This window comes from Orbicella franksi, chromosome 13, assembly GCF_964199315.1.
Source record: "Orbicella franksi chromosome 13, jaOrbFran1.1, whole genome shotgun sequence".
NCBI classification, from domain to species: Eukaryota; Metazoa; Cnidaria; class Anthozoa; order Scleractinia; family Merulinidae; genus Orbicella; species Orbicella franksi.
Genome location: NC_138157.1, coordinates 6,090,760 through 6,117,328, shown reverse-complemented (window position 1 = coordinate 6,117,328; position 26,569 = coordinate 6,090,760). Strand labels below are relative to the sequence as shown.

Sequence of the window (26,569 nt, the reverse complement as noted above, 5' to 3'; positions counted from 1 at the left end):
GGCCTCCTGGTTTAGTACCCTCGTCTTCGGATCGAGCGGTCCGGGTTCGAGCCTTGGCCGGGGACATTGCGTTGTGTTCTTGGGCAATACACTTTACTCTCATAGTACCTGTCTCCGCCCAGGTGTACAAATGGGTACCGGCGAACATTATGGTAACCCTGCGATGGCTTAGCATCCCATCCAGGAGGGAGTAGAAATATACCTAGTCGCTTCATGCTGCAAAAACCGGAGAAAATCGCCGGCCTGATGGGCCACTTGGCTCGTAAGCTGACTTTACCTTAACTACCTACCAGGTCTGCTTATCTGTCACCCCAGTGCTCGCACTAAAAAGTCACTTTCGGTTATCTAAAAGAGCCTCCATGTTAGCATGAATCGACCAGGAATATTAAAAACATTATAATTGGTAATCCCTTGTCCAATTCTGACCCTCTCTCTGTCCCTTTGCAAGGGATGTTAGCTAACCAACAGTCTGACGTTTAAAAAAAAATTCAAATTATTCAACCCTGTATGTAAATAATGTTTTATTACACCAAAACTTCTGGTCAGAGTTTGTTTGTTATATATACCCTTAAACATTTTCTTATATATGGTAGTTTCTACACTTACAAAAACACGTTTCTTATTCAGGTGAGAATTTCAGCGGATATGGCAAACTACTAACATAATCATTAAAATCTGGCCGCGCCAACACCCCTCTCTTCGTCAATTTTCAACTCTCGACCCAATTTTCTCGCGACCAGTATTCGAGAACTCTTTGCTCGTTCGGGAACAATTGCTACGTGGGCTAACTGTTCTCCCAATATCCACTCTCCTTATTAAACCAATAAACTACAGAAATACGAGGTCAGATCACAGGATGGGTATTAATCAGATCTACTTAAGGAAGTCTGTTTGACTCAAACGATGCACAGAAACAAAACAACATCTTCAGAAGAAAACCCGCCGGCCGGAGTCGTCACATTAACGATGTCGAACTGTTCCTCGAGTCTATTACTTGGATACTTCATGCATTGCGTGAGCCAGGTAAGCAACATTCCCGGATGTCACACCGGCGATGGAAATCCGACCGTCCTTGGTCAAATAGATCGAGAATTCTTTCGTGAGTCTATCAACCTGAGGGAAAAATGCAATCAATAATCATTAACATTCAACAAACCATCACTCGATAATTACTTCATAAATAGATGTCACGCCTGGTTTTCTATACGACATAAGCACAAGCATAAGCATAACGGTAGACAGGACGCCCACGAGTGTTGCCTATGCTTGTGCTTATGTCAAGTGAGAACGCGCTGCTGTAAGCATAAGCATAAACATCATTCGCCACCTTGTTTTACTGTATCGAGGTACGAAACCGAATACAAGACAATTATCTATTCTGCGCACGAGTGCGTCTTTATGCTCGAGTTGTGGGCGTCCTCAAAACCAGGCTTCAGCGTGAAAAGTCAATACTTCAGCACAGTTTTTTCTTCTTTTTAGATTTAGGGCTACGCCTCGCATGGGATACTTTCCCGTTAGCGCAACCCCTTTTGGTCTTTGCATTTTATTTCTTATTAATTTGCGATATATGTACATGAATATGAATTCTGAAAAACACAGCAGTTTACTCAACGAAGTGCACAGCGCGCGCAAAATGACACGTACTGTCCAATTACAAGCATGACGCGTCCAATTAATGCTCAAATCGGGCTGCTGATGGCCAATCACGTTCGAGAATTTTGTTATAGTTTTGATTAAATGAGAAATAGACGTGCAATTCGTAGTGAACTCACGTTATTTTCGTTTTGGCATCTGTCAATACTTAATAAACACTGCATAATCGTGAAAAGAAATCCGTTCGATGCAGCTAGTGAGCACTAACCTGGTCAGCTTTAAGCCCTGTGAAACAAAACATTCCAATCTGATTTGTGATGTGCGACCAGTCATGGGACGAACCTGGCGAGGAAAGAAATACCAGAACATGGATGTGATTGGTCTAAATGCACCACGTGACTGAGTATACCACAGTTAAACTAGAAAATATCCGAGAGATATTCCCCAACTGTCAAAAGAGCCGCGTGTCGCGAAAACGTTTTGAGGGATAATAAACACAATAGCCTCCTTTTGAGATAACAAATATATTCGGATATTTGTCCCCGGACATTATCTGTTCCTTCAAAGCTCACAGTTGCCCTCAAGCTTTGCTCTCGGAAAACTGTTTCTGACAGCGAAACAGAACAATGTCTGGGCATATTTTCGCGCCAAACGAAAGCTGTTATTTATATATACCTTCTTTCTTTAAATTGTCAACAAGTTGTTGCCTCATGGAGATAATTCTATCAGCCATTCCCTTAACTTCCACCTCCCACTGAGGTCTAAGTTCTGGGTCGGTTAACACCATCCCTGCAATACGAGCACCGTGGATTGGAGGGTTGGAGTAGAGTGGGCGGATCAGTATCTTGATTTGGGACAGGACTCGCTCTGCTTCCTCTTTAGAGTCACAGGTAGCTGTGATCATTCCAACTCTCTCACCTGATAAACAAGATCATAAGGTAAAAAATTAGTATAAATTGTTGCTGAACGTAGATTTACTACTGATTTTAAGTAAGAAGTTAGCAAGTGTGCTTAACTACAGGTCAACATAGATTGGCAAAGAAAACAGTATCACTCAGGGGTGAAAGGCATGCCAGTGGGATGCAGGGAGTAGTAGGGAGTAGTGAGATGGCTCTAATTACAGGTTTTGGAACTCTCAAGACTGTGTCAACGCTGGGCACATTTGCAAAATAAGTAACTTAATCACAAAGGTCAAAAGAAGAAATCCTAGAAGTTTTTTACCTTGGTTTCGAGAGGTGTCTTGGTGCAAAGCCTTGGAAATGAGTTTTTCTTGTAAGTTCATTGTCTTACAAATCAAATTCACTTCCAAATGATATGAAAGGTTGTACACCAGGACACATTTTGAAAAAGAGGTACTGTTAAAAGCAACTCGGAAATGGCTTATTCAATAATTAGATTCCAAAGCTAACACAGGTTTCTAAGGCATGATGTCAATGAGGAAAAGCATTAGGGCCATGGAACACCACTAACATGTAAGTATTGCTTTAAACATATGTCACTTTCTTGACTGATAGAAACTGCTGCAGAGCACATTATTTACCGTAAAGGCCCATGTTCTTTGCAAATGATTGAGCAACTAGTACTTTATGCCCATCCTGAACAAAGTGTCTCAGGGCCCATGCATCCTTATCAGTATCGCCACTAGCAAAACCTTGGTACGCCATGTCAAAATACGGAAACAGCTTACGATCCTGGAAATATTACAACAAGCATTTGAGAATGCAAAATTGTACATATTATTTAATGATTTCTACTTGATAGATGGATTTTGTTTTCAGTTACATCTTATGTGATCATTAGAATTTTTAACACTTTGTAAGAAGTTTTGAGGTTTTGACCTACAGTTAAATTGCATTGTTTTCTACATTCATTTTGCACTCCTTTGTGGCTAAGATAACAAAATTACATAAAAGTATACTGAAAGTCGAACTTGTTAAATTGGTTGTCCAATGAAAATGGCATAACCCATTTTTTAAGTGTACTTTAAGACTCACAATACCTTTATGATTTGTGATAGCTCTTTCCATTCTTCCTCCTAAAGACAAAAAAGAAACGTAAACTTTGACTTTCATGTAACCTAAACCATATCCTTTAGACAGAGTGACAGCAAGATTCTTAGTAAGGCTTTGGCATGTCAAAGTAATGCTGTGTCTCCCTTCAGGTGAAAGACAGGTGGCTCAAACAACCAGTCAGTCCTGGTTTCCACACCATGACATAACCATGATTATTGCACTAGCTACTCCTCCCTGATTGGATGTGACATGTATGTCTTGGCGGGTTACCCCCATTCCCAGCATTTTATTAAGATTACCATAGCCATTTGACTGTACCTGTTTATAAACCTGTGTATTAGAAGAACCATGGAGCGTAAAGTACAGTGTTGTATCTTGCCCAACTACACAACACATTGTGACCTGGTCATTGCCTAATAATGAACTGCTTGTTCTGCAGTCCACAACACCTCTTTCCTCAGCAGAGGCTTCCTAGGAGGGGGAAGGAGGAAGTGGGAGTGAGGGGCAGTGAGAGCATTTCGCCCATGCCCTCCTTGCTTCTTTCCCCCACAACTGAACTGCCAATATTTACGGTCAATGCAATACGTAAGAGGCCTCTGCAGAGGAGAGAGGTTCAACATGCAAATCATGATGCCATGACATATGTGTTTTGCTAGAAAACATCTATGCTTCAGCAACAGGTTTTATGGTTTGACCCCATCCGCCACACCTCAGGAAATTTCCAACTGGTTTTTGAAACCTCCTTACCCCTCAGAATTTTCAGTGACCTTTCCTGGCTGAGTATGGGTATTTCCTGGAACTTACACATTGTAAGTACAAGTACTACATACTTCATCCATTAACATTTCTCTTACCTTTGGATCCACTCCTGTTGGATTATGGGCACATGCGTGCAACAAGACCACTGAATTCTCTGGAATTTTCTGTGAAAACAGATTTATTGATTAGAATTAAATAACATTGCATCCCTGGAAAATGTCTATAAAGGTGCACAATCTGACACGAAGAAAGTGCTGCCTGGTCATCCTGGACAAGTAGATTTTCCTGCTGAGCAAGTAACTTTTCATTCTTACTTGCCTGATGGGCAAGCGCCCAGGCAAGTCAACTGCCAACTAAATAAAACAGTAAACTAAGACTTGGCACAGGACAAGCAAAATTTGACAGCTGCTCATCCAAAGGGAAAGCTAGAATAAACTGAAATTTAGCTCACTGCAATATCCTCCAAGCAGCCTTTGAAATCAAAGCCACAAGTCTCTGGGTCATAGTATCGGTATTGTTTTACTCCAAGTCCTGAATGCCTGTAGAGTAGAAAATAAAACACTCTTTTACTTTCTCTGATAATTAAGTTCTTATACCGTAAATAGGGTGAGTTCATGCATAGCTAGTACATGTAGTAAGTGACTGAAAAAGTATATACAAGGGAAAATGATTTGAGTTTGAGATAATCAAGTCCTAGATAGTGAGGTTCTACTGAAGTTTCCATTTGTTCCATATGCTGTTCTCCTGCCCAACCATTTTTCTTTTAATACTTTAAACTCTGAGAACAACAACAACAACAACAACAACAACAACAACAACAACAACCATTTATTTGTACTCACAATTTATAAAATAATTACCATAAACATTAAATTAGTATAGAGTACTGCCTGCCCAAAATAACCATAAGGGCTAAAAAGAATGGGCAGACATTAAGTTACATAGATTATTTATACAGTTATCGGTCGGTAACACACTTACACACACACAAATATTGGCAGTTCAGTTGTGGAGAAAACAAGCAAGGAGGGCATGGGGGGAAATGCTCTCATTGACCCCCACTCCCCCTTCCTCCTCCCCCCTCCTAGGAAATTCACTCACTTCTTAGTCTTAAATGGAGATATGGAGTATGATAGACTGTCATGTTACATACTTGAGAATGGGTGTGTGGTTTCCCCAGGAAGGGGTGGGTAACCAAACGTCTTTGCTTCCAGGAAAGAAACTTTTCTGTGAAAGAAGTACACGATGCTATCATCAATGACATGGAGTTAATTAAAAGTTATCAATCTTGAATGTCAAAGCATAATGCAAATTGCATTTGTCCTAAAATTTTAAAATGACCACCATCACAGTCCTAACATCTCCACACGCTGGTCAGGATAAACGACAAGACTACCAGCAAATCACTGGACAGGAATGATGTTACAGAAAAAAACAGATGGTATCCCATAACATTATTAACTACACACAAGTGTCTCAGCATTGTTTCTTATCATATGGCTACATGTAGCTCCATGAGCCAGCAAGATGAACCAAATCCTCTCCTGTGACTGGGTACTCAAGCGGGCAAGATGGTGCTTTCTTGTCTGCTTGGGATTACATGCTGTCTCCCACATGAAAAAAAAAAAAAAAAACCCTGAAGCCATATAATTAATCCTTTATTGACAAAGCTTATTTGGTCAAGATGGCTGGATATTGGCCAAGGATTTTTTTTTTGCATGTCTCTGGACCTCAACCCCATCTCATCCATCTCATCTAATCTTGTCCATAAACATCCAAAAAAAAAATACCTTGGCCAATGTCCAGCCATCTTGACTGCATGCTTGGTCAATAACCCATATATAATGGGTAGAGTTTGACTCTCTGCATCTCTTAGAACTCCAAAAAGCTGTCAGTTACTAAACTTCGGGCAGCTTGGACGCTTATGCCTTATTTCAGATCACACTATACGGCTAACACTGCATTGGAGCAGCTCAAAATACATGAAGCACAAAATACAGTTCAACAAACCAGGAATGCTGTCCCAATCCGAAGAGCTCCAGTGCCTGAGATAGCTTGTGCTGATGCATTCTGGAGAAAAAAATCAAATGAAACTTGAAGGAGAAACACCTGTAATGCAATTATACCACATACAAAGAAATATAGAGACAATCAGCTGAAGATAGTACTAAAGTTCAGAGTCTCGCAAATTTGAAACAAATACATACAAGGCTGTTCTTGATCACTTCACTGTCTTCTCCAAAAGCCAGTTTTGCCGAAGGCACAGTGAAATCAGGTAAACCATGAATAGGAGCATACTCTTTGTCTTGATTCTTAGCCAGTAATTTTTCTTCTGCCTGTTTAAAAATTACACAATGTAAAATAGAAGTGAGCTTTGTCCCCATCTGCAATCTTTTTCAACATGACATACAGTATAAGGCCCATCAGTGCATCAAAGTGAATCACTCGGGGATAGGCATGTGCCAGCAACCTTGCTTACTGAAGACGAGAAGCGTTTTTGGGTTGACCCTCATATAATATATCTTGAGTGTCCAGTTCCCTAGACTATGAGATGTGCCTGAGATGAGTCATGGCAGTTGTATCCAAAACTCGCTAACATTTAATTAATGAATAAAACTTAGCTATCATGATTCCCTGTAGGTGTGTCTTACTTGGGAAACCTAGAAGTTTAATGCATGAAGAGTACAGTGACAGCAGTTTACTCCAGACCAGTTAATACCAGCACTATCCTTGATCAGTTAATTTAAATCTTAGTTATTTACAATTTGACTATTGGAGGAATTTTTTTATCCAATTATCTCCAACTTGACCAAGGATCCAGTTGTATAAATTACCTGCTCTAAATATTGCGCTCAGTACAATCCCAATGACTTGTTAATTTTAATAATATCCATTTAATTAATTATCAATTTGGACAGTTAGCAAACAATAAAATGTCAAGTAATAATATTGCATGCTTGCATAGGATTTTGGGCAGAAAATATGATTCTCATTCAATGCAATATGGCAATTGAGTGTTCAATTTATTATTACTAACAGACGTGAGTGTAATATTAAAAAAATTATTACTTTTTCATGTTAACGTGCAAATAACTGCATGAACAACCACAAACTGGCCAAATTCTCACCTTTCTCACTGACGGCAGAACATAAGGTTTTCCAGCATCATCTCTATAAGCGCCAACACCAAGGTTGATTTTCTTAGGGTTTGTATCTTTCTTGTAAGCTTCTGTTATCCCAAGAATGGCATCTGGAGGGCCAAGCTCAACCTGTGACCACCATGAGCTGAGAAAAGAAAAATATCAATGCATTACCATCTGGCCTTTTTCATAATGACTATTGCCATGATAAAGTAAGGTTTTTCAGTTCCATTTATTACAGCAGCCAAGTCAGTGCTTCAACAGTCCTAGTTTCTGAGGCGTGATGCAACATATTTTTACCTAAACAACTCAGCTGCAGGAGTATTGCTACAGTGTTGCTACACCCGATAAATATGGTGCTGATCTACTGAGGTAAACAGGGGGAGCAGGGATGGTGCAGTGGTGAGAGCACTCATCCCCACCAGTGTGGCCCGGGTTCAATTCCAGCCCAGTGCCATAAGATATGTGGGTTGATTTTGTTGTTGGTTCTCATCTTGCCCCAAGGGTTTTTCTCCGGGCTCTCCAGATTTCCTCTCTCCTCAAAAACCAACATTACCAAATAGGATAGACGACCCCCACGAAAACCACCTAAGGCTGAGGTGGCTTCCTCTCTAAATATTGTACTTTTTAAACCCAATAAGATGGTCTACAGTACATGAACCAAATTACTACTTAAGGGCTAAACTATCTGATGATTGCATGATTTGCTATGCTCATATCTATTGACCCATTGGAATTCACTATGAACACCTTGTCTCTAAAAAGTAAACTGGAACCTTGAGTGGTTTATTTGTTTGTATGACATCAAGGAAAACAAGCACAGATGAGTATATACAATGCAAATTGTAAGTGTTGATCACATTAATCATTTACTAGCTTGAAGTATCGATTAATTCTTGTGATGAGTGGTGTGGGATTTTTATGATTTTGTCTATGATTTTAGTGCGGTAGGGTGTGGGGCTGAAGCCCAGGGGAGGTTCTTTGGGAATTTCTGGGTGGGTATGTGCCGCTGGGACCCTGGAACTCTTAGCCTATACCAGAGCTAGTTCAGCTGAATTTTGTTACCCTATACTAGAGTAAACTCCCCAAATCCCCCCATCTATCGACGCTGTTGAGGCTGATTTGCATAATTTTAAACTTGCTGATTTGATTTTTTTGCATTTTTGAGTGGCAATTCCTGGTTTCCTTAGTCGAGATAAAATCTTCAACCAACTAGTCAGTTTTGTGAAAAATGATACCCTATTCTAGACCCAAACACTCTGATTTATACACCCTATCCTAGAGTAAACTGCTTGAAAACCATACCCTTCACAGCGGCACATACCCATATAGCCCATATATGGCAGTGCGCTGAAGTACATGTATAAGCTTATATACATGTACACTGCAAGGTTGAGACCCCATTGGCTGGTTTGGGTATCCCACATCCCACTGACTTTTGGCCAAGTTATACCATATCCTGTTTATTCCAATTGCAAAAATTAACAATTTTCATACTAAGTACCCCGGGATATCTGATCTAAATATCGATAATTTTCCCCCCAACATATCCTGTATATATCGGGCCTCATGATTAGCCAAAAATAAAATGGACAGTATAAAGATTGTCTGTTTGTTTCAAAGACTAGTGGCAGGGCAGAAGACATATTTCCATGGTCTTAACATCACCCTGCACACTTTTAAAAAACTTTTTGGTACTATTATAATGATATCAGTTATTATGATAATAAGCTGGGAACTGCCTAAGATTACTGGTGTAGCACCAGCTGCCTTGCGAAGAAAATAAACAATACAAAACATTTCGTCACCTTAGATCTGCGACCAGAAAAGTAAAAGACGGACATTCTACAAACCTTGATCTAGATGATGCTACAAGACAGACCTTCCCAGGATTAGATTTCAACCAAAACTGACTAACAAGCCGGGGAAAAGCCATGGCTTAGAACAATTTATTCAAACCCTCAAATCTGTGCACTAAGGGACATGCGCAGCACGAAATAAAAGAATCCCACAGACAACAGTGCATTCTGGGATATCCTCTTCGCTGCGGAGAAGACGCCTTGTTTTTTTCGGTCGTCAGATCGTCGAAACGACAAATTGAAATTTAGCGGCTGATTATTGAGGTGTATTGGACGCTTTTTGCTTTGCGATGATGGAGGAACTGGAGAGGTACATCGAGTTAGTCTTGCTGTGGCCATAGAATCAGCAAACTGACATTTCTTATCCGTAGCGTGCACGCACCCATTTCGTTTTGGGCTAACAAGCTTCTTGAATTGAAGTTGTTGTTGTGCAGGTTTTGCGGTCTGCTATTCGTTTACTGTAGACGTGTGTTTCTTTCTTAGAACATCAGAGGACCAATTAGGTGAAGAAGGGCTGCAAAGTCTTAAATTTGCGAAATCTTCCGGGACAGATGGAGGGCTTTCACAGCAGAGTAAACAGCGCTCTCGGGCGCGATTGCATCTAGCCGTGTCTTCATTGAAAGGGCAACCTACAGAAAATTACGTGAGTATAGTATTCAAAAGGTATCCTCCGCTTGTTTTGGTGAGACTGTGAAAAGTCTTTGAAACGGTATTGTGGGATGAATCAGAATGTCCAGTAGTGAGTCTGCTCTATAAATTTATATTTTCTTGACTTAAAAACATGAATCAGTTATGCGAAATCATGCATAGAAAGGCCTCATGGGCTTTCTTTGTTTAGAGGACTTTGTGACATGCTTCTTATCGGGGTACACGTAAGGACTATTGGAGGTATTTTGGGGCGTAATTTTGGAAATTTACTCTATCCTTCTTGGTATATAAACATTAGTCTTCTGTACATCCACATATACATGTATCTTAGTCCTTGACCGTTAGTGTAGGTAATCACATGATTTTGAGTGCATTCTTGAGCAAATCGGAGCAACTTCAGAATACTCGGCCACTTTATTTACATGTGCCGGTGTGCTTTGAAGAACGAGGTGTATTCTTTCAGAGGCTAACAAAATTGCATGGGCCCTAGAGTGAGTACAATTTTACTCTTTGAAAAATTTACAAGTGCTTCTGATTTACAAATAATGTTCAGCAATCTTCAGATGATCCACAAAACTCTTCTGAAATCTTCAGAGGGTGCAGGTGATCTTCAGAAGTGTTTGGAAAACATCTAATTATCTTCAGAAAACCTTGCCAAACTTTGACCGCCTTTGAAATACCTCAGATGGCCAACAGTTAAATACAGCTTTCCAGTCATGCACACTCCTCTGGTGTTACACTTCGACTGCACTGCTCTTAGGTAATCAGAATGGAGTAATTTTTCAAGGGTATCCTTATAAAATTTAATCCTGATAATTTTTAAAAGCCCATCCAAAAACTGGCTCTAAATTTGCAGCTTTCCCTGTTGTAAAGGGATCTGTTTATTGCAATGACCTGCAGTTACTAAATTATAAGTTATAAATTATGAGTGATAACGAAGAGGCAAGATTTGCTGTTACTCCGAGTTTCGTGCTTACGCACTCATCAGACAGTATTTAATGATAAGCATTCCTATCAACTAGATATATATACACGGTATTAAACAATAGGCTAATTGCTGGACTAGTTGCAACTAGTCCAGCAATTAGCCTATTGTTTAATACCGTGTATATATATCTAGTTGATAGGAATGCTTATCATTAAATACTGTCTGATGAGTGCGTAAGCACGAAACTCGGAGTAACAGCAAATCTTGCCTCTTCGTTATTACTCATATACTCAGCTCTACACTATATGTGTATTGAGCACTATTTTAATGGGATCTGCTACTTCCTCATATGGTTAAGTTATAAATTAAATCACTCTTTATTTCATACTGTTGATTGCAGACCTCAGGGCACAGTATGAATACTGAAGCTGTCACATCTAAGAGGTGAGTTTTACACTATTTAATCATTATTTTTAATACATGTAGAACGCTTTGAATTGACGTTACAGAATGTTTAAAGTGATAGAAAAAAGAAGAAGAAAGTACAAGGCTTACATGTACATGTACATTGTCTCAAATTAATCATCTTTTTAGAGGTTCCATCATGAGTTTTCATACAAATTCTGCGGCAAAAGATATTAATTTTGTGTTCTTTTTTAATTTAACTTGGACATAAATTTTATAATTCTAGATGCATCTCAGTAATGTAGAGTTTGACTGGGACTGAATTTTATAAATCAATATTTTACCCGCTACAGGTTATCAAGGTATGGCATGCTCCTTCTGGAAAAATTTTAAGCATTATTGTTTCTTCAGGTATTAAAGTTCTGATTGGTTGTATTTGCTTCATAGCAAAGCATCACGCAAGTTCAAACCAACTAAGATGACTTCTGATGCTGTTAAAGAATTCTACAACTTTGTCTTGAGTAAGAGAAAAAGGAAAGAAAGAAAACTAAAAAGAAATTTGACAAATCTAGATGAAGCAATGGATACTGCAATGGATCAGTCCACAGACACTTCCACTGTAACAATAGTTAGCTCTGATCACAGAAATGAACTACCCAGTGCAGGAATTACTTCAGCTTCTCAGATGCCTGGGCCTGTACTGATGAACGTTGATTCCCAAGGAAACCCAATTCAGATGCCTTTAATGACACCACATGTCCTGCAGTTACCTGGTGGAGGTCAACCAGCACTTGTATTTTTTGTTGGATCACCAGGCATGCCTGCTATGGGAGAGCTACCAGGCATGACTAACGTGGGGTCCTCTGCACCTTTTGGAAATGCAGTGTTCTTTAGTACACAGCCTGTTACTCTGAATGTTGTGCCACAAGATTCTGCATCCAGTGGAGGAGTCATCGAGAAGGCCATGGAACTTGCTCAGTTTCAAACAAATCCTGTACAAAATGATAACCAGCAGCTACCTCAGAATGCAACAGAGTTGGCGGTTTCTGGGGGTGGTTTTATTCCACCCAATGCTAGTTGCAATTTGCAGTCTGGCCTATCACAAGGAACTTTGCCCGTTGATCACTCATTTAGCGCACTGCCTCAGGTTTCTCAAAATGTAGTCATAACGCAGTCAGTAGCAACTGGAGAGAATGTGCCCATCGACAATGTGTCACAGTCAGTAACAGTACAGACTTCACAGATTATGCAGAATCAGGGCTTTGCTGATTTACGGTCCTTTTTGGAAGAAGCACGGGCAGGAGTTGCTGGTACAGGAAATGTCAGTGCAGAAGCAAGTCGTGATGCTCTTGGACCAAAGCTGATTTATAAAAGAAAAGGTTTAACAATCAGAGAGGTAATGACTCAGACAGGGGCAGACCCAGAGATCTTCATCGTCAGTGAAAGAAAGCTGGATTGTGAGGAAGATTCCTCTGTGGAGGAACCTCTAGAAAATTCTGGTACAAACAAAACTGTTAAAAAGCCAGGTTTGTTCTACAATTACTGTATGTCCCATGAAGCCCTATGTTTGTTTTGCAATATTTTTTTATCATATTGATTCAGAATTAATTTTTTGTTGTGGTTTAATGGGGTTTTTATGGTACATGTACATGTACAATTACATGTAGTGTGTCTACACAAAGCATGGTGCACACTTGGGTATTTCATCTTCCCTGTACTGCATTGTTCAGTAATGTTTTACGTGATTTACCGTAAGCCTTGTGTATCATGCTTTGTACTGCACCAAAAAATCTTAAGCTAACCTGTATTTTTTATGTACAAGCTACAGTACCACATTAGTATATTTCCCATAGTACTGGTATATTTCAGGGCTGATAGGTGAAAGTGTGCAGTTTCTCTTTCATACAATGTACATGCACAGTAAGCAACTAAAAATCAAGACAGAGTAGTTACATTTTAGCTGCTCAAGTTCAAATCTATTAAGTTCCCGCCTTGTTGTTAAACCACTAAATGCATACAGTGAGAGGATCTTCTGGTCTTTATTATAAATCTAATAATGTTCTATCACAAATATCATTCTTTGATTTGCTATGCTACTCACTATGAGGGGGGCATTGGGATTTTCGGTTTTGCAATTTTGGCTATTTTTTAGATCGGTTTTTCAGTTTTTATGCCAAAAGACTTCGGTTTTTTCAGTTTTGGTGTCCACTGCGGTTTACAGATTTTTCATTTTTTAGCATCTGGTTTTTGGTTTTCGTATAAAACACTAGCGGTTTTTCGGTTTTGGTATCCAATGTGGTTTTTGGTTTTTCCTATTTTGTCCTATTTGGGTTCTGGTTTCTCTTCGATTTGAGCAGTAATTTATGTCGCATAGCCGTGAAACGCCAAAGTTATTGAGAGGGATGTGTGACAAACTAAATGTCACGGTAGGGGATCACTCGTCTCAAATGATGCCCAAAGCTTTGACCTCGCAGACCAGGGCGATCATTTGGTCTGTTTCCAACGTGCCTCCTGCGCCAGTAATGGAAGAAGCAATTGTGGATTGTACTGAGTTTTTTTACGAGGAGGGGAAAGGCAGCAAGAAACATGTTTAGATTTAAAGTGAAAAGGGAAGAGAGAAGCCTGCAGAAGCTAAAAGATATGAAGGCTTCAGACAAGTCCATGACATTGACAAATACTTTGATAAAATTAGTGTTAATGTAGTTTGCTCTGTATGCCCCACTTGTCACCATTGTATTGGTTTTTGATGGTTTTGTATGCGGTTTTTGGTTTTGGGCGAATTTTTTTGCAGTTTTGGATCATTTTTTCTTTGGTTTTGCAGTTTCTAATACCTCGATGCCCTCCTCCACTATGTACATGTATTCTATTGTAGATTGTGAGTAATCCAGCATTGCATGATTGTTAACAAAATAGCAGTGGCTTCTTTGCATTTTCAAAGTGTCTGTAAGGAGGATTTAGCTTAAGTTCGATAACAAATAGTACATTTATACTAAAACAATTACATGTAGATTAAAATGAATGCTCTCAATTTCTATGCATGACTGTGACACAATAGAAATCTCAAGCTCATACTCTATGTTATGTTAAGTACATCTAGAAGTTGAAGGGGTGTGTGGAATAAAGTCCTAAGTGACTTTGGAAAACATTGAGGTAACCAGTATTCAATGAAATACCTCTCAGTAATCATATACTTTACCCTACTTGTCTTCATTATTGTCTGAAAAGAACAGTAATAATTACTGTACTAGTTCTTTTGAGACAATAACTAAAACCAGAGTAAATTGTGAAAATTGCTGGTAGGTAATTAAATCCTGTCCGCCTCAAAATTTTCCAAAAGTCACTTGGGGCATTATTCCACATACACCTTCAACTTGCAATTTGTAACATTTAGAACAATGTCAATGTTGTTGTGAAATTGCCATTTTGTTAGTTGACTTGTAGACAAACTGATCTTCAGTGTACAATGTATATGTACAGTGTATGACTAAATTGTTTTCATCTTGTTTTAAGTCTCTGCAAGGGTGAGACGATTTGGATGTGACAAATGTGAAAAGAAATTTTACTCAGGCAATGACCTCAGACGGCACCTAACCAGTCATCAAGAGTCCAGGCCTTTCAGCTGTGAGGTAATCAGATTGCATATGCAACTCACAATCTTACATATGTACTTATTTCTATATTCATTGCTTGTTGATGAGGAAGTGCTGGATAACTAACTAAAGTGGAAACTAATTTTTATCCTTTAATAGATCTGCAGAGAAAAGTAATAAAAATAATTCTCATGTCTTCTATTCCTTTCAGGAGTGTCAGAAAGGATTTAGAACTGCTGGTGAATTAACCATCCACAAGGCTATTCATGTAGAAGTCAAACAATACAAGTGCGAGTTCTGTGGAAAGGAGTTCAGAACCAAGGGTTGTATTAAGTCACACATCAAGTATCATATTGGTGAGAATCAGATAACTTTGATGTAATCTTCTCAAACTCATAAATAATTCATCGAGTTTAAACAAAGGAAATCATGACTGTGATGGTGTTTCGATATCTGATGTTAATTAGCATAGATTTTTATGATTTTATTTCTCTGTTTTCTCCTTAGTTTTAGTTTTGATTGAGAATATTTATCAAACACTCAAAACAGTTTTCGACCACATTTCCAAACACCTCGAAATTCGTCAAAAATACCCCACTTCGTGTCGTATTGTCAACTCTCTTCTTGGTGTTTGGAAATGTGGTCAAACACGGTCTTTCATGTTTGATATATTCCATTCCTTTCATGGTTGTTTTAAGAGGTTTCATGAGTGCATGCACTGTTGTTAGCATCAATCTCTGTAGGTTACCAACTACCATTTCATTGAACTTAATGTATTGTGTTGTCTCTTTTCATCAGGAGACAAACGACACAAGTGTACAGAGTGCGACAGAGCGTTTGTCAAAAGTGCAGACCTCAAACGGCACATGGCAGGGCACAGAAATGAGAAGAAGTTCATTTGTGATGATTGTGGTTCAGCCTTCACACGTCGAGATAACTTGAAGGCACACAGACTGCTGCATACCCGGGAGTCTGTGGTTACATGTGACTTGTGTTCCAAGGAGTTTATCAATGCTGTCTACTTGAAGAGACACATGCACATCCATAAACAGGCCAAGAAAAAACCATATGAGTGAGTACATGGTAGTCGTGTTCAAAAGACCTTTGTGTACATGTACATGTATTACCTCTCAAGATGGCGGACCAAAATGACAATTTTATCGTCATGGTGAAAGAAAGCTGCAAATCTTTCTCTGTTATCCAAAAGTTTCAAATGGATAACAAGTGGTCAGAATGCAGGGAACTGATAAGAAAATTTTTTTTTTGGTAGAGTCAAACTGAAGGCGTCTAGGGCACGGACGAGTTTCCATACTGTTTTGGTCGTCCCTACAATTTTTAATTCATCACAGACAAAAGGACGACTGCAAATATGGATCCCTGGCCTCTTTATACTGGAGTAATTTAAGCACATCTACACTGTAGAGAATAAATCCCAGGCTGTCAGAAAGCTGCATGATGCATCCTAGATTCCCCAACACTTCACCAGGCACACATCAAGCATTGTTACAAGTTTGCTGTATGCAAATAACAAAAATTTAACTTGCCGACTACGTTTTCTATAAAGGAACAAAACCTGACTTAAAAGGCCTGTTCATATCCATTTCTGTTGTCAAGGCGATGGCACATCGGGTAAACTATCAAAACACCAAAGTCTGTGCTGAGAACCAAAATATCAAGGGTTTTTAAAAAATAATGATAATCTTATTGCACAATCTCTTTTTGTAATTCTGTAATAATTATATACATATTTTAAATTTTCTTATTTATTCAGATGTCAGTGGTGTCCAAAGACATATGAACAACTAGAAGGTTTGAGACGGCATATTCGACAGCATGTAGGTGATGAAAAATTTGTCTGTAAAGATTGTGGGAAGAAGTTTATAACCAGCATCCAACTTAAACGACATCTTTGGCTCTCTCATGATCAAGACAGTCCATACAGGAGATCCATTCTCTGAAGGACCATGAATATGAAGTTGGAGTGCATGAGGCACTGTCAGTGGATGGACACAATTACAATTTAATCTTCAATTACAAGTCACGGTAAAGAGTGGCTTATGACATAAACTAAAATGTTACTCATAAGTAGCGCCAAGACTCAATATGAAGTGAATAGTTACTATTTTGTGAGTGCTCATGGAATAGTGCATTAGCAAACAGGGCCAACAACAGTATGGGCAATTAGTGGACTGACAGATGACAGCTGTCAATTAGCATTCAATAATTATGTTGGTGTGTACAAAGTTATCAATAGGACAAAATAATCCTTCTTACGTCCTGCATTTATTTGTAACAGTAGGTCAGTTATTATGCTAAAGGAAGATCGTTTTGTTTGATGACTCTTTTTTTCGGTAGGTATATTATTATGATAGGTAACTCCCAAAAAGGGACATAAAGTCTACAAAAGGCAAGAGATAAGGAAATAGGATTTTTGGCAAGATTAATAGGAAGCAAGAGAAAAGGCAGTAATGGACCATCTTACTAATGTCACCAACCTTTTGCATATTTACTTAATTTGGAATGGTAAATTAATCTATGGACCAAGGGGTTTTTTTGTTTGTTTTTATGAAAAAGACACAAATTTACAGTAGACATTGCATTCATGACATCAATAAAAAGGTCCAGAGGTTATTTTTCACCCGGTTTCTTCACACCAATACACTGTAGATCTTTGTTTGAGTTACACATCAAACATTATTTTTGCATTGTGTTAAGTTTTGAAATTACTTTACATAATATATGGAAGAAGTGGTTTGTAGCTTTGTGCAATGGCATTCCCACCTGACTGGCCTGTTCTATTTTTTTTTTTTTTTTTCACCTAAATAATAAGTAAAGGACTAGGTTCCATAAGGGAACTGTTTTCTTTTGGTTGCGGGAAATATGAAGTTTCAGACCAACACAACGTCGAAGTTTATTTCATTTGGTAGTTATAAAAATTAATGTTTTGTTAGCTACTGACATTTGTGTAACCAAACACCCAATTTTGTACAGACAGACGACACATCCACAGTATATAAAGGGCCATTCTGCAATAGAAAGAAATATTAATAATATTTGGTTACAGCTGGGATTCGTTTTTTAAAATTACGGTTCTGCGTAGTAATACATGTACTTTTAATTAACACAAATTATTTGTTATGAAGTTAGTAAAAACAAGAATGAGCGTGAAAAACTTGGTCTGAGCGCAGGTTATGTTACTACAGTTTTGCTTTGTTTCAACTTTTTCTTTTTTTGACACTTTTTGTGACCATGTTTTCAGAATGTTCTGCATTTCAGTCAATACAAAGAGTGGTGAATAAAAGTGTCGTTCAAATGTCACTCACACATTAAGTAAGTTACAATGTAAGGCACTTTCTCTGAAAGAGCTGCAGAATGATAATTGAGTTAATGTGGAGGATTTTCCTACAGACCAGCATTTCTCTACAAGCCATGCATGTACAACATCCCCAGTAAGTGGAGGCATATTCCTTTCATTAATTCTGCATAGCAAATGTTGGCAACACAGTTGTACTGGACATTTCTTAGAACATCTCTCATCAGCTATCTAATAATACAGACATAATTATAATAGTTTTACATGTCTTGAGTGACCATAAATTTACTATGAATTCTTGGCCTCTTGAAGGAGGCTTTCAACTTCTTTTTCATAGTCTACTTTCTTGTCCTGAATGAAAACCAGCTGAGGAAAACGAACTAAGGAGGAGTAGGCAGGAAGAAGCCTCCTAGAAATGATAAAGAATGAGAACTTGAATAAACTGTGGAAGGGTTCCCTAACAGAATTCTGTACAGATTGAACTAATAACATTATGACAAATCACAATCAAGGGAAATTTATTAAGAATTTGTAAATTACCTCAGGGTCATCAATAACTTCATTCTTCAATAAATGTTCCTGACCAATTTTTCAGGAAACTTGTGTCATTGTTGGCACTATTACATTGTGGAGGACAGTCTGACTGGCGGAACTGCTTGAAATCTTTTTGGGTATCTATTCATTTTTACAAGTGTCAAGTTACCTGATATGATCTCTGTTTTCAGTCAAGAAGTTCTGCACTTTTACTTCACTGCCTTTCAATTCATCTGGAACTGTCCAAAATATGACTGCACTGTTTATGTCTCTTGCTACTTTCACCTATAAATGAAAACAGTTAGACGGTCTTGTTAGCAAACTAGCACCTATTTTCACTGTCCAAAATTTTGATCTGTCTGTGAACAATACTCAGTATTGATGAAATGCCTCAAAAGGGATCTGTGTAAGCTGATTGGTTGGTTTCTCACCAGCTGATTGAATTTTACATTTCTAAAGATTTACATCACAATATGGAACATTTAGATCTGGTATTAGACCTCACTTTAAATATAAGAAAAACTGAGCATAGCTGAAATATTATGCCAAATCATCAACTGACAAACCCACAAAAAAAACTTCACAGAACTTGAAAGTTAACAAACCCACGGCTTAGTCCAAAATTACAAATCACTAAATAACAGTTGGTAATCTTCACCCAAATAATTTATGCCACGTACTACCTCATCCCCTCGCCATTCTTTCCCAAGGGCAATGATTGTTCGCTAGTGTGCCAAACAATTTGAAGACCCACATCAAATATCTTCAAAATAACATTCACAAAATGCCACCTGCACTGGTGAGCATGACAATTATCATGGCTAACATAATAATTATACACTGTATGTCAAAACATCGAGTACCTGTGCAACGTCCACTTGATAATCTCCGATAACAGGGCTTAGAATAGGGTTTAGCTCAGGACCGTTAAGAACATCTTGAACCACCCCAAGCAATGTGTCTGATACAGCATGTTGTTTTATGGTGTCTTGGATATCAGGACCATCCTCTCCTGTCAAGGGATCTAACTGAAAAACTTCTGATTGCTTCCAAGACGGCTGCAAGTGATAACGAAAATAGAACAAAGAGATGATCAGAGGCATGAGGTCTATGCCATCAGCTCTTCAAGATAATATAGGAGTTTCCCTCCACACTGCATGGCACGAAATTGATGTACAGTGTATATTTTAAGCCACTCAAAGCAATAAATATAATTTGCAGTTTTGTTTTCATTAATGAAAATGGCATTTTGGGGGGTTTTGGCCATGGATGGTTTATTGGCATAAAAATAAAGTAAATGTAATGAGGACAGTGCTAGTAATTGGCAATCAACATGAAGATGTGCAAGACACACAAACAGGTACCCTCAGGGTGCCAGAAGCTTTTCATGCATGGTAAAGAAAAAAACCCTGGTACCCAGGGAACAATGGCAGTCTCCTCAAATTTCCTAACATGCTAATCAAGTAAGGTGGCTTTAAAATATTATACAGTCTGAAAGAGCATAAAAATCGAGTGCATTTTACAGTTATATGAATATTTAAATTACTTAAATAGATATATTACCTTCCTCACTGGGCCTGGATTTTTCCTGAAAATGTAAAATAAAAGATTAATACGGATATTTCACAATATAATTTACTGCACCCTTCAATAACACGCTGCAGTCTACATGTATCATCCACAGTAGGCAGACCTCGCAGGAAGCAAAATTTTACTCCAACTGGTTCAAGGGGTAATGTCTATAGGCTTCCATAATTACAGTGTAGGTTGTGATCCCGTCGTAATAATTATGATTGATGGCAGCGAAAACCAGTCCCAGTCGCTTACTTTGATTTCCTCTTTCTTGCTCCGATGGAAAACTTGTCTTTGTACTTTGGTATGGATAGCGAAGAAAATATCCTTTGAGGAATAACATGGACGTCGAAATTCTTCAATACAGTAGTAGGGAAGGAGTTAATGGCAACATTAACTAACAGCCTGGGTCGCAGCAACAAGCTCATTCCTTCAAAAGTTGGGTCAGTTTGTCGTGTTAGCTTCTCTGTAATATCCCAAATGTATGGGTTGCGTTCGCTGGGCAGCCGCGTCTGGAGGCATTGCGACCAGGCATTTGTATTTCAAAATGGCGGACAAGGTGCACGACTTTCCCGAGAAGAAAAGAGCTAAGTTTGAGCTGCGGAAATACGATAAAGTGCCAATATGGATATGCGAAAATCACGATGAAGTCCTTTACTATATCCATAGAGCTATTGGATCAAGGTATATCGCATTCGAAGGATTAACACTTCTTCATTTTGATTCACATCCCGACCTTACTGTTCCTGTGAAGATGAAGGCAAACACCGTATTTGAGCAAGAAACTTTGTATGAGGAGATTAGTATTGCAGACTGGATTCTACCCGCAGTCTATGCTGGACATGTTAATAAAGTTATATGGGTCAAGCCACCTTGGTCGGATCAAATTAAGGACGGTGTATTCAACTTCAAGGTTGGCAAACACAAGGAAACTGGTTTTGTTAGGTACGTAGTGAATTAAGCGCGAATACGAGATGTATCTGCTGTAGTCACTATTTAGGTTGAAACACTCTGGTTAAAAATAGAGTGAGAAATAACCACAGCTTCTTAGAATGAAATTTTGACAACCATGCCGAAAATAATGGTACATGTAGGTTCTAAATAGGGAAAGTTTTACAGTTTGCTTGGATTTTTTAGTAGTCAGTTTTATTTTCCCCATTTTTTGACATAAAAAGGGAAAAACACCGACAGATGAAAATACTCAGCTGTATTATAGAACTTTCCACTGAATAGAATGGGGTACTGAGGCAAGTGTTATACACACTCATAATTTTTATTAATTTTGTGCTAATAAAATGTCTTGTAATATTCATACCTCGTCTTACTCAGTGTAGAATGGCTGATATAGAGTGCTCTCCTGGCTTACCTAATATTATTCTTTCTTTTAGGGTCACATGCTCTGAGACATATTTTGTAGAAGAACTACTTTATGCAGATGAGGAATCACTAGAAAACTGCAAAGACTTGGAACTTATTGTATTTACTCTCAAATCTGGATTGGTGAAAATCAATGAAAACATTAATTTTGATGAATCAGTTTCTCAGGCTACAGTCAGTAAAAACCCAAAAGAACTGGACACAAAGGATGATGATAGTAAAATTGCATGTAATTTTATGGATCAGGAAAGTTGCAAGTTTAGTGCAAACTTACCAGGCATAATGTCTGGATCATCACTACTCTTGGACATAATTTCTCAAGAAAATAAATTTATTCTGGATATTGACATGGACTTTTTCTCAACCCAAAATCCATTTAAACTGCTTTATACAGAGGTAAGAAAAATGTAGATGTTTCAACAAATCCCATGTTATGTACTTACCATTTGGTAATTGAATACATTTTGTGTAAATTTAGTTGATGCCAGTGTTCTTGGAGATGTATTATTTTATTAATTAATGATGATAAAATTTGAAATTTTAGCACTTTTCATTTCAGGAGGAGTTCAAGTCTCTTAGAAATATCTATAGATTTGATGAACCTTTATCAACAAGTAAAAAGGTAATAATATTTACAGTTGTAGTAAGAAGACTTTAGTTAGTGTTATTTCTAAATGAGATACAGTAGAAAAAGGCTTTGTACTTACTTATTTCAAAAAATGACATCATTTATTTTTTAATTATATTTACTGCTGGCTGTTTACTTTAAACTGAGGGTAAGGATTCAATACGAGAAATCACTTGATTGTTTATTAATAAAATCTACATGTTTCTTTTAGCTAGAATAAAAAGCAATCATCAGTTGTAAAAGAAATGTACATAATAGGATTTTAATGATTATTAAGTTTGAAATAATTTGTTCTGTTTGATGGTATTATGAACTTAGACCTAATAAAATTCCAGAATGCGTAACTAAGTCTGTAAAAATTACCTTTTGACTCTCCAGGACTTGGACAACTGCTTAAAGTTACGCAAAGCGCAAGTGGACAAAATTGAGGCCACGTATGCATATCTTCAAGAACAGGCTTTGGTCAACAATACAACGTTATTTAGTGAAATTCCACCAGACTGTAACTGTCTCAATCAAGATCTTGTGAGAGTAACAGAAAAGATTAAACTACGCAAAAAGGAAAAGGTTGACTGTGAAATGGTACTTAATACATTGTTTTCTTTTTTAAAATTTGAAATAATTGTAATAAATCATTCTATATTAAGTACCCAGTCTACATTCCAAGTATGAGCACTTTGTCAGCCTATCAGGCAAGTTTGGTCAAGCTATGGTTCATGATATAATTTTGGAGCACAGTGAAACAGGTTGGCCAAAATATACAAATCTTACCAAAAAGGTGGGATCAGTCCAAATTCATCCAAAAACCTGTGCTGCCATATCAGGTCAGTGGCTTATTGCAGGTTGTTAGGACAGTAGACACGACTTCAGTCTGGTTCTCTGGACATCTGCATTGTTTTCATTTTGTATTTGTGTGTAATGTATTATACTGGCATCATGGAAAATATTGGATTAAAATGCTTTTTCCTCTTTTAACAATATTGTAGTTGCACTTTTCTGGAATGTCGTCAGAGATTCCTCATCATGTGAGTTCCTTTGAAATGATTGACAGCTTGATGGATTCCATGGCAACATTATTGAAATCTCTTCCAAAACCTACCCTTATCACTACAGCTAGGTATGTTGCAGTTGCCTTTCTTTTGTGCCTACAGAGATATATAGAGATGTGCAGTAATATAACGAAAAAGGCCAAATTAATTTGAAATATTTACAGTATTTTATGTCAGATCTAATATCTTGGAGCCCCTTGTTCAAAGTAGGGCAGGAAAATCTCAGCAAAACCAGAAGCAACCTTAGTTACATTTACATTCAGTTTTGTAAATTGTTGTCTGTGCATCATGTTTTACATTTATTGGTTTTCCTTATTTATATGTACTTAAGTTATTGTCCCTGTTACTTGTGCATACATTTTTGCTATGGAAGACTAGTTTATTTCACCCCTGAGCCTTGTTTTCACAATTCAAATCTGCAAATTTTATTTATGAACAAATGCTATCAAAGCAGCAAAAAGTGGAGAGAATACCAGCGTCTGTGGATCAGGGCTCAAAAAAAGTGCCGTCTGGTTGTCCAGAGCAAGTAGATTTGCCCGCAGGGCAAGTAACTTTTTACTCTCACTTGCCCGATAGGCAAGGCTGTTTGCCAGCTAAATAAAAAAGAAGTAATTTAAGACTTGCCCAGGGCTAGTGACATTTGAGAGCTGCTTGCCCGAAGAGCAAGCTGGAATTCAAGTTTTTTTGAGCCCTGTGGATGCACGAAAAGTTTGAAATTCCAATCTTTTAGCAGCTTTTAGACCAATTATAAACTAAATTCTAAACCTGAAACTTTAAGTTAGCAACCAACAATATAATAGAGCAGGTTTCAGTTGAGTGTCATAAAACCAAATCGAAAGCTATCACGCTAGCCAATGACAAAGGAGGCAGACAATACAGTGAACCATTAACAAAAATGTAAATACCAGTGGCGGATCCAGAGCTTGAGCTAAGGGTATGGGGGGAGGGGGGACGCTTTTGTTTGCCCTGCCGGCTTTCCTTCCTTCTACGATTTTTTTTTACCCAAAATAAGGGCGGCCCCCTCCCTACAACCGCCACTGAATTATGTTATTATTATTAAAACTCAAACTAGCTGACGCGAAGCGCGGGAAAATATGTGCAAGCGAGTCACGATAGGCTTTGGTTTTACTTCTGATTGGATGAAAAATTGGCGCGAATATTTTTGAGCCAGTCGTGTAGCATAATAAGTGCAAAACCAATTACTTTTCGACACTCAAATGAAAACCACTAAACTATGATTAAAACCTATGGAAGAGACATCTTTCCCCACAAGTGACTTTTTAATGAAATAAATGTCTTTTTTCTTAGGTCATCATATGATGAGTATACGCCTCCAGATCAAGTGGAACACATTCAGTCTTCTCTTCTCCAAGTTATTCGTACTTGTTATGGAGAGAACATATCGATCAACAAATGCTATGACACTGGCGAATAACCTACAAGGCTCGAGACTGAAGGAAACAAAATCAACAAGAAAATTTCACCAGTGAAAGGCTTAAAACATTGTTGTAGACTAAAATAAGTTTTTAACGTTTGAGCGGTTGTAAACCCAGCATGTATCGTAGTAGGTACGTTAAGTTAAACGACAATAAAGAATTGTAAAAAGTGTTTGAATGAGAATCCGTTAATTTGTCAAATAAAAAATCTACGTCGCGCAACACCAAATTCCTTTTCCTTCGCCCTTTTTTTTTGTTCTGTTTTTGTTTTTGTTTTTTAATTTCTTTGTATATTGGAGTCTTCCTAAAAGATTGCAGGTTTTTTTTTCAGTTGGGAATAAAGTTCTTTAAATATCAACAGTATAAAAAATGATTTTACAGCTCACGTTTGAGGGGCGAAGAGAGAGTTTTAGAACAACGTTACCGACAAACGGCAAAAACATGATCGCCTCCGATTTTGTTTGCTTTCCACTCATCCTTAAATCAATCCATCGGAAAAAAATACGAATAATTTCACTCAGTGTATAAACGGCTAAATTAGGAGGGGTAAAGTGTCAACTTTTTTTCCGCTTCCTGTTTGCCGTAAACTTCATTCTTAATCTAATATTCTGGGAAAGTTGTAGTCATATTAACGATAAGTTCGGATGAAGATTTTTAGGCCCGGGTAAATGTGTATTACATAAGGAAAACACGATTATGTTTCCAGGTACATAGGTAGCACACGTTCTCTGTAACTTCGCTGCTTTGTCATTTAGAATTCTGCTGTTTTAACAAATCATGAAATCGAAAGAAAAAAAAACTTGTTGCCATGCAACTTTTGTCAACTTCGAGCTTTGCAAACATGCACGCGAATACATTTACCCATCACAATAACAATTGTTTTTGTTGAATGCTGCTCTTTGTACAAAATGAAAATGGAGAACATCTCATGTAACGCAAATGAAGACATTAATTAAGCAAACCATTGTTTAGAATGGTGTAAGTTATGCTTCTCTGTTAACCCTTGCGGTGGAAAGTGCCCATGTCTGTTTATTTGACAGGCGCGTTACAGTCTATGTCGATAACTGATTGACAATAGGGAGTAAGAAAACCACGACCGCAACCGCAACGTCGCTAAATTAACAAAATATTTAATGAGCAGAACAATGGCTGTGCACGTGCGTTATAATTCTTGGTACATTTCTTTGCCGTCCAGTCCGCAAAACAACAACGTGAAATGACCAAATTCTGCGTTGTCTGGAGAACGTGCACCACGACGGCTAATTTTTAATTCTTATTTCGAATTTATTGATGTGTCCTAGATTCAGTCTCGTGATAGCTAAATTTGTCAGTGACAAACAAAGTACATAAATGACTTTTGGGAACCGCGAGGTTCGTAGGTAAAATATAACATGAACTCATTTTTTGATCGACCTTGTCTCGGCGTCGCCGTCGTAGTTTCTTAAGCTCCCTAACAACAAGTTAGAGTTTGTCACTGCTGTGTGGTAAGCTAATTGGGAATTCGCTTGAGGCAAATCACGAATTGATTTCAAGGCTAGGTCGTTTGCTTGACTGACGGAGAAAACAATCTGTTTGAATAGTTGAAACTGGTTGCTTTATGATCGCTGGATTTCGTTTGCTCCCATATGCTTATTACATCTTGTCGGACTTTCTTCTCCGCCATCCTTTTGAAACTGGTCATTGCAATGATATAGGCTGAGCGAACCCAAGCTAAGTGCGAGCGCAT

General features: G+C 38.1%; 3 protein-coding genes across 3 annotated transcripts; 2 read left to right on the top strand and 1 right to left on the bottom strand.

Annotated features, from left to right (window-relative positions):
- Nucleotides 1-504: 504 nt before the first annotated feature.
- On the bottom strand, nt 505-20,858 carry LOC145466104 (aspartate aminotransferase, mitochondrial-like). Its single transcript, XM_081449879.1, has 15 exons — nt 20,609-20,858; nt 20,345-20,369; nt 19,645-19,839; nt 18,951-19,066; nt 7,493-7,649; nt 6,572-6,700; nt 6,375-6,434; nt 5,518-5,591; nt 4,816-4,903; nt 4,460-4,528; nt 3,593-3,628; nt 3,134-3,284; nt 2,269-2,511; nt 1,862-1,935; nt 505-1,113 (listed from the first exon to the last, which is right to left on the bottom strand). Exons 1-15 carry the CDS (start codon nt 20,779-20,781, stop codon nt 991-993), a joined length of 1,713 nt encoding a protein of 570 aa, XP_081306005.1. The 5' UTR covers nt 20,782-20,858; the 3' UTR covers nt 505-990.
- On the top strand, nt 9,442-17,720 carry LOC145466103 (uncharacterized). Its single transcript, XM_081449878.1, has 8 exons — nt 9,442-9,673; nt 9,847-10,006; nt 11,340-11,383; nt 11,792-12,870; nt 14,855-14,970; nt 15,146-15,290; nt 15,733-16,006; nt 16,706-17,720. The coding sequence occupies exons 1-8, from the start codon at nt 9,654-9,656 to the stop codon at nt 16,890-16,892; spliced, it is 2,025 nt and encodes a 674-aa protein (XP_081306004.1). The 5' UTR covers nt 9,442-9,653; the 3' UTR covers nt 16,893-17,720.
- On the top strand, nt 20,838-25,194 carry LOC145466105 (UPF0489 protein C5orf22-like). Its single transcript, XM_081449880.1, has 6 exons — nt 20,838-21,298; nt 21,742-22,126; nt 22,290-22,352; nt 22,737-22,940; nt 23,345-23,475; nt 24,716-25,194. The coding sequence occupies exons 1-6, from the start codon at nt 20,838-20,840 to the stop codon at nt 24,840-24,842; spliced, it is 1,371 nt and encodes a 456-aa protein (XP_081306006.1). The 3' UTR covers nt 24,843-25,194.
- The last annotated feature ends 1,375 nt before the right edge of the window (nt 25,195-26,569 follow it).

What these genes read in the sequence shown, in the direction of transcription:
- LOC145466103 (XM_081449878.1), top strand. Translation starts at nt 9,654, where the DNA reads ATGATGGAGGAACTGGAGAG. An exon ending in GAAGCTGTCACATCTAAGAG is followed by an intron (nt 11,384 to 11,791) that starts GTGAGTTTTACA and finishes TTTGCTTCATAG; the next exon opens with CAAAGCATCACGCAAGTTCA. An exon ending in CAAAACTGTTAAAAAGCCAG is followed by an intron (nt 12,871 to 14,854) that starts GTTTGTTCTACA and finishes TCTTGTTTTAAG; the next exon opens with TCTCTGCAAGGGTGAGACGA.
- LOC145466104 (XM_081449879.1), bottom strand. Translation starts at nt 20,781, where the DNA reads ATGAGCTTGTTGCTGCGACCCAGGCTGTTAGTTAATGTTGCCATTAAC. An exon ending in ATCCAGGCCCAGTGAGGAAG is followed by an intron (nt 19,840 to 20,344) that starts GTAATATATCTA and finishes TATCACTTGCAG; the next exon opens with CCGTCTTGGAAGCAATCAGA. An exon ending in GAAAACAGAGATCATATCAG is followed by an intron (nt 7,650 to 18,950) that starts GTAACTTGACAC and finishes TTCTTTTCTCAG; the next exon opens with CTCATGGTGGTCACAGGTTG.
- LOC145466105 (XM_081449880.1), top strand. Translation starts at nt 20,838, where the DNA reads ATGGGTTGCGTTCGCTGGGCAGCCGCGTCTGGAGGCATTGCGACCAGG. An exon ending in AAGGAAACTGGTTTTGTTAG is followed by an intron (nt 21,299 to 21,741) that starts GTACGTAGTGAA and finishes TCTTTCTTTTAG; the next exon opens with GGTCACATGCTCTGAGACAT. An exon ending in TTAAACTGCTTTATACAGAG is followed by an intron (nt 22,127 to 22,289) that starts GTAAGAAAAATG and finishes TTTTCATTTCAG; the next exon opens with GAGGAGTTCAAGTCTCTTAG.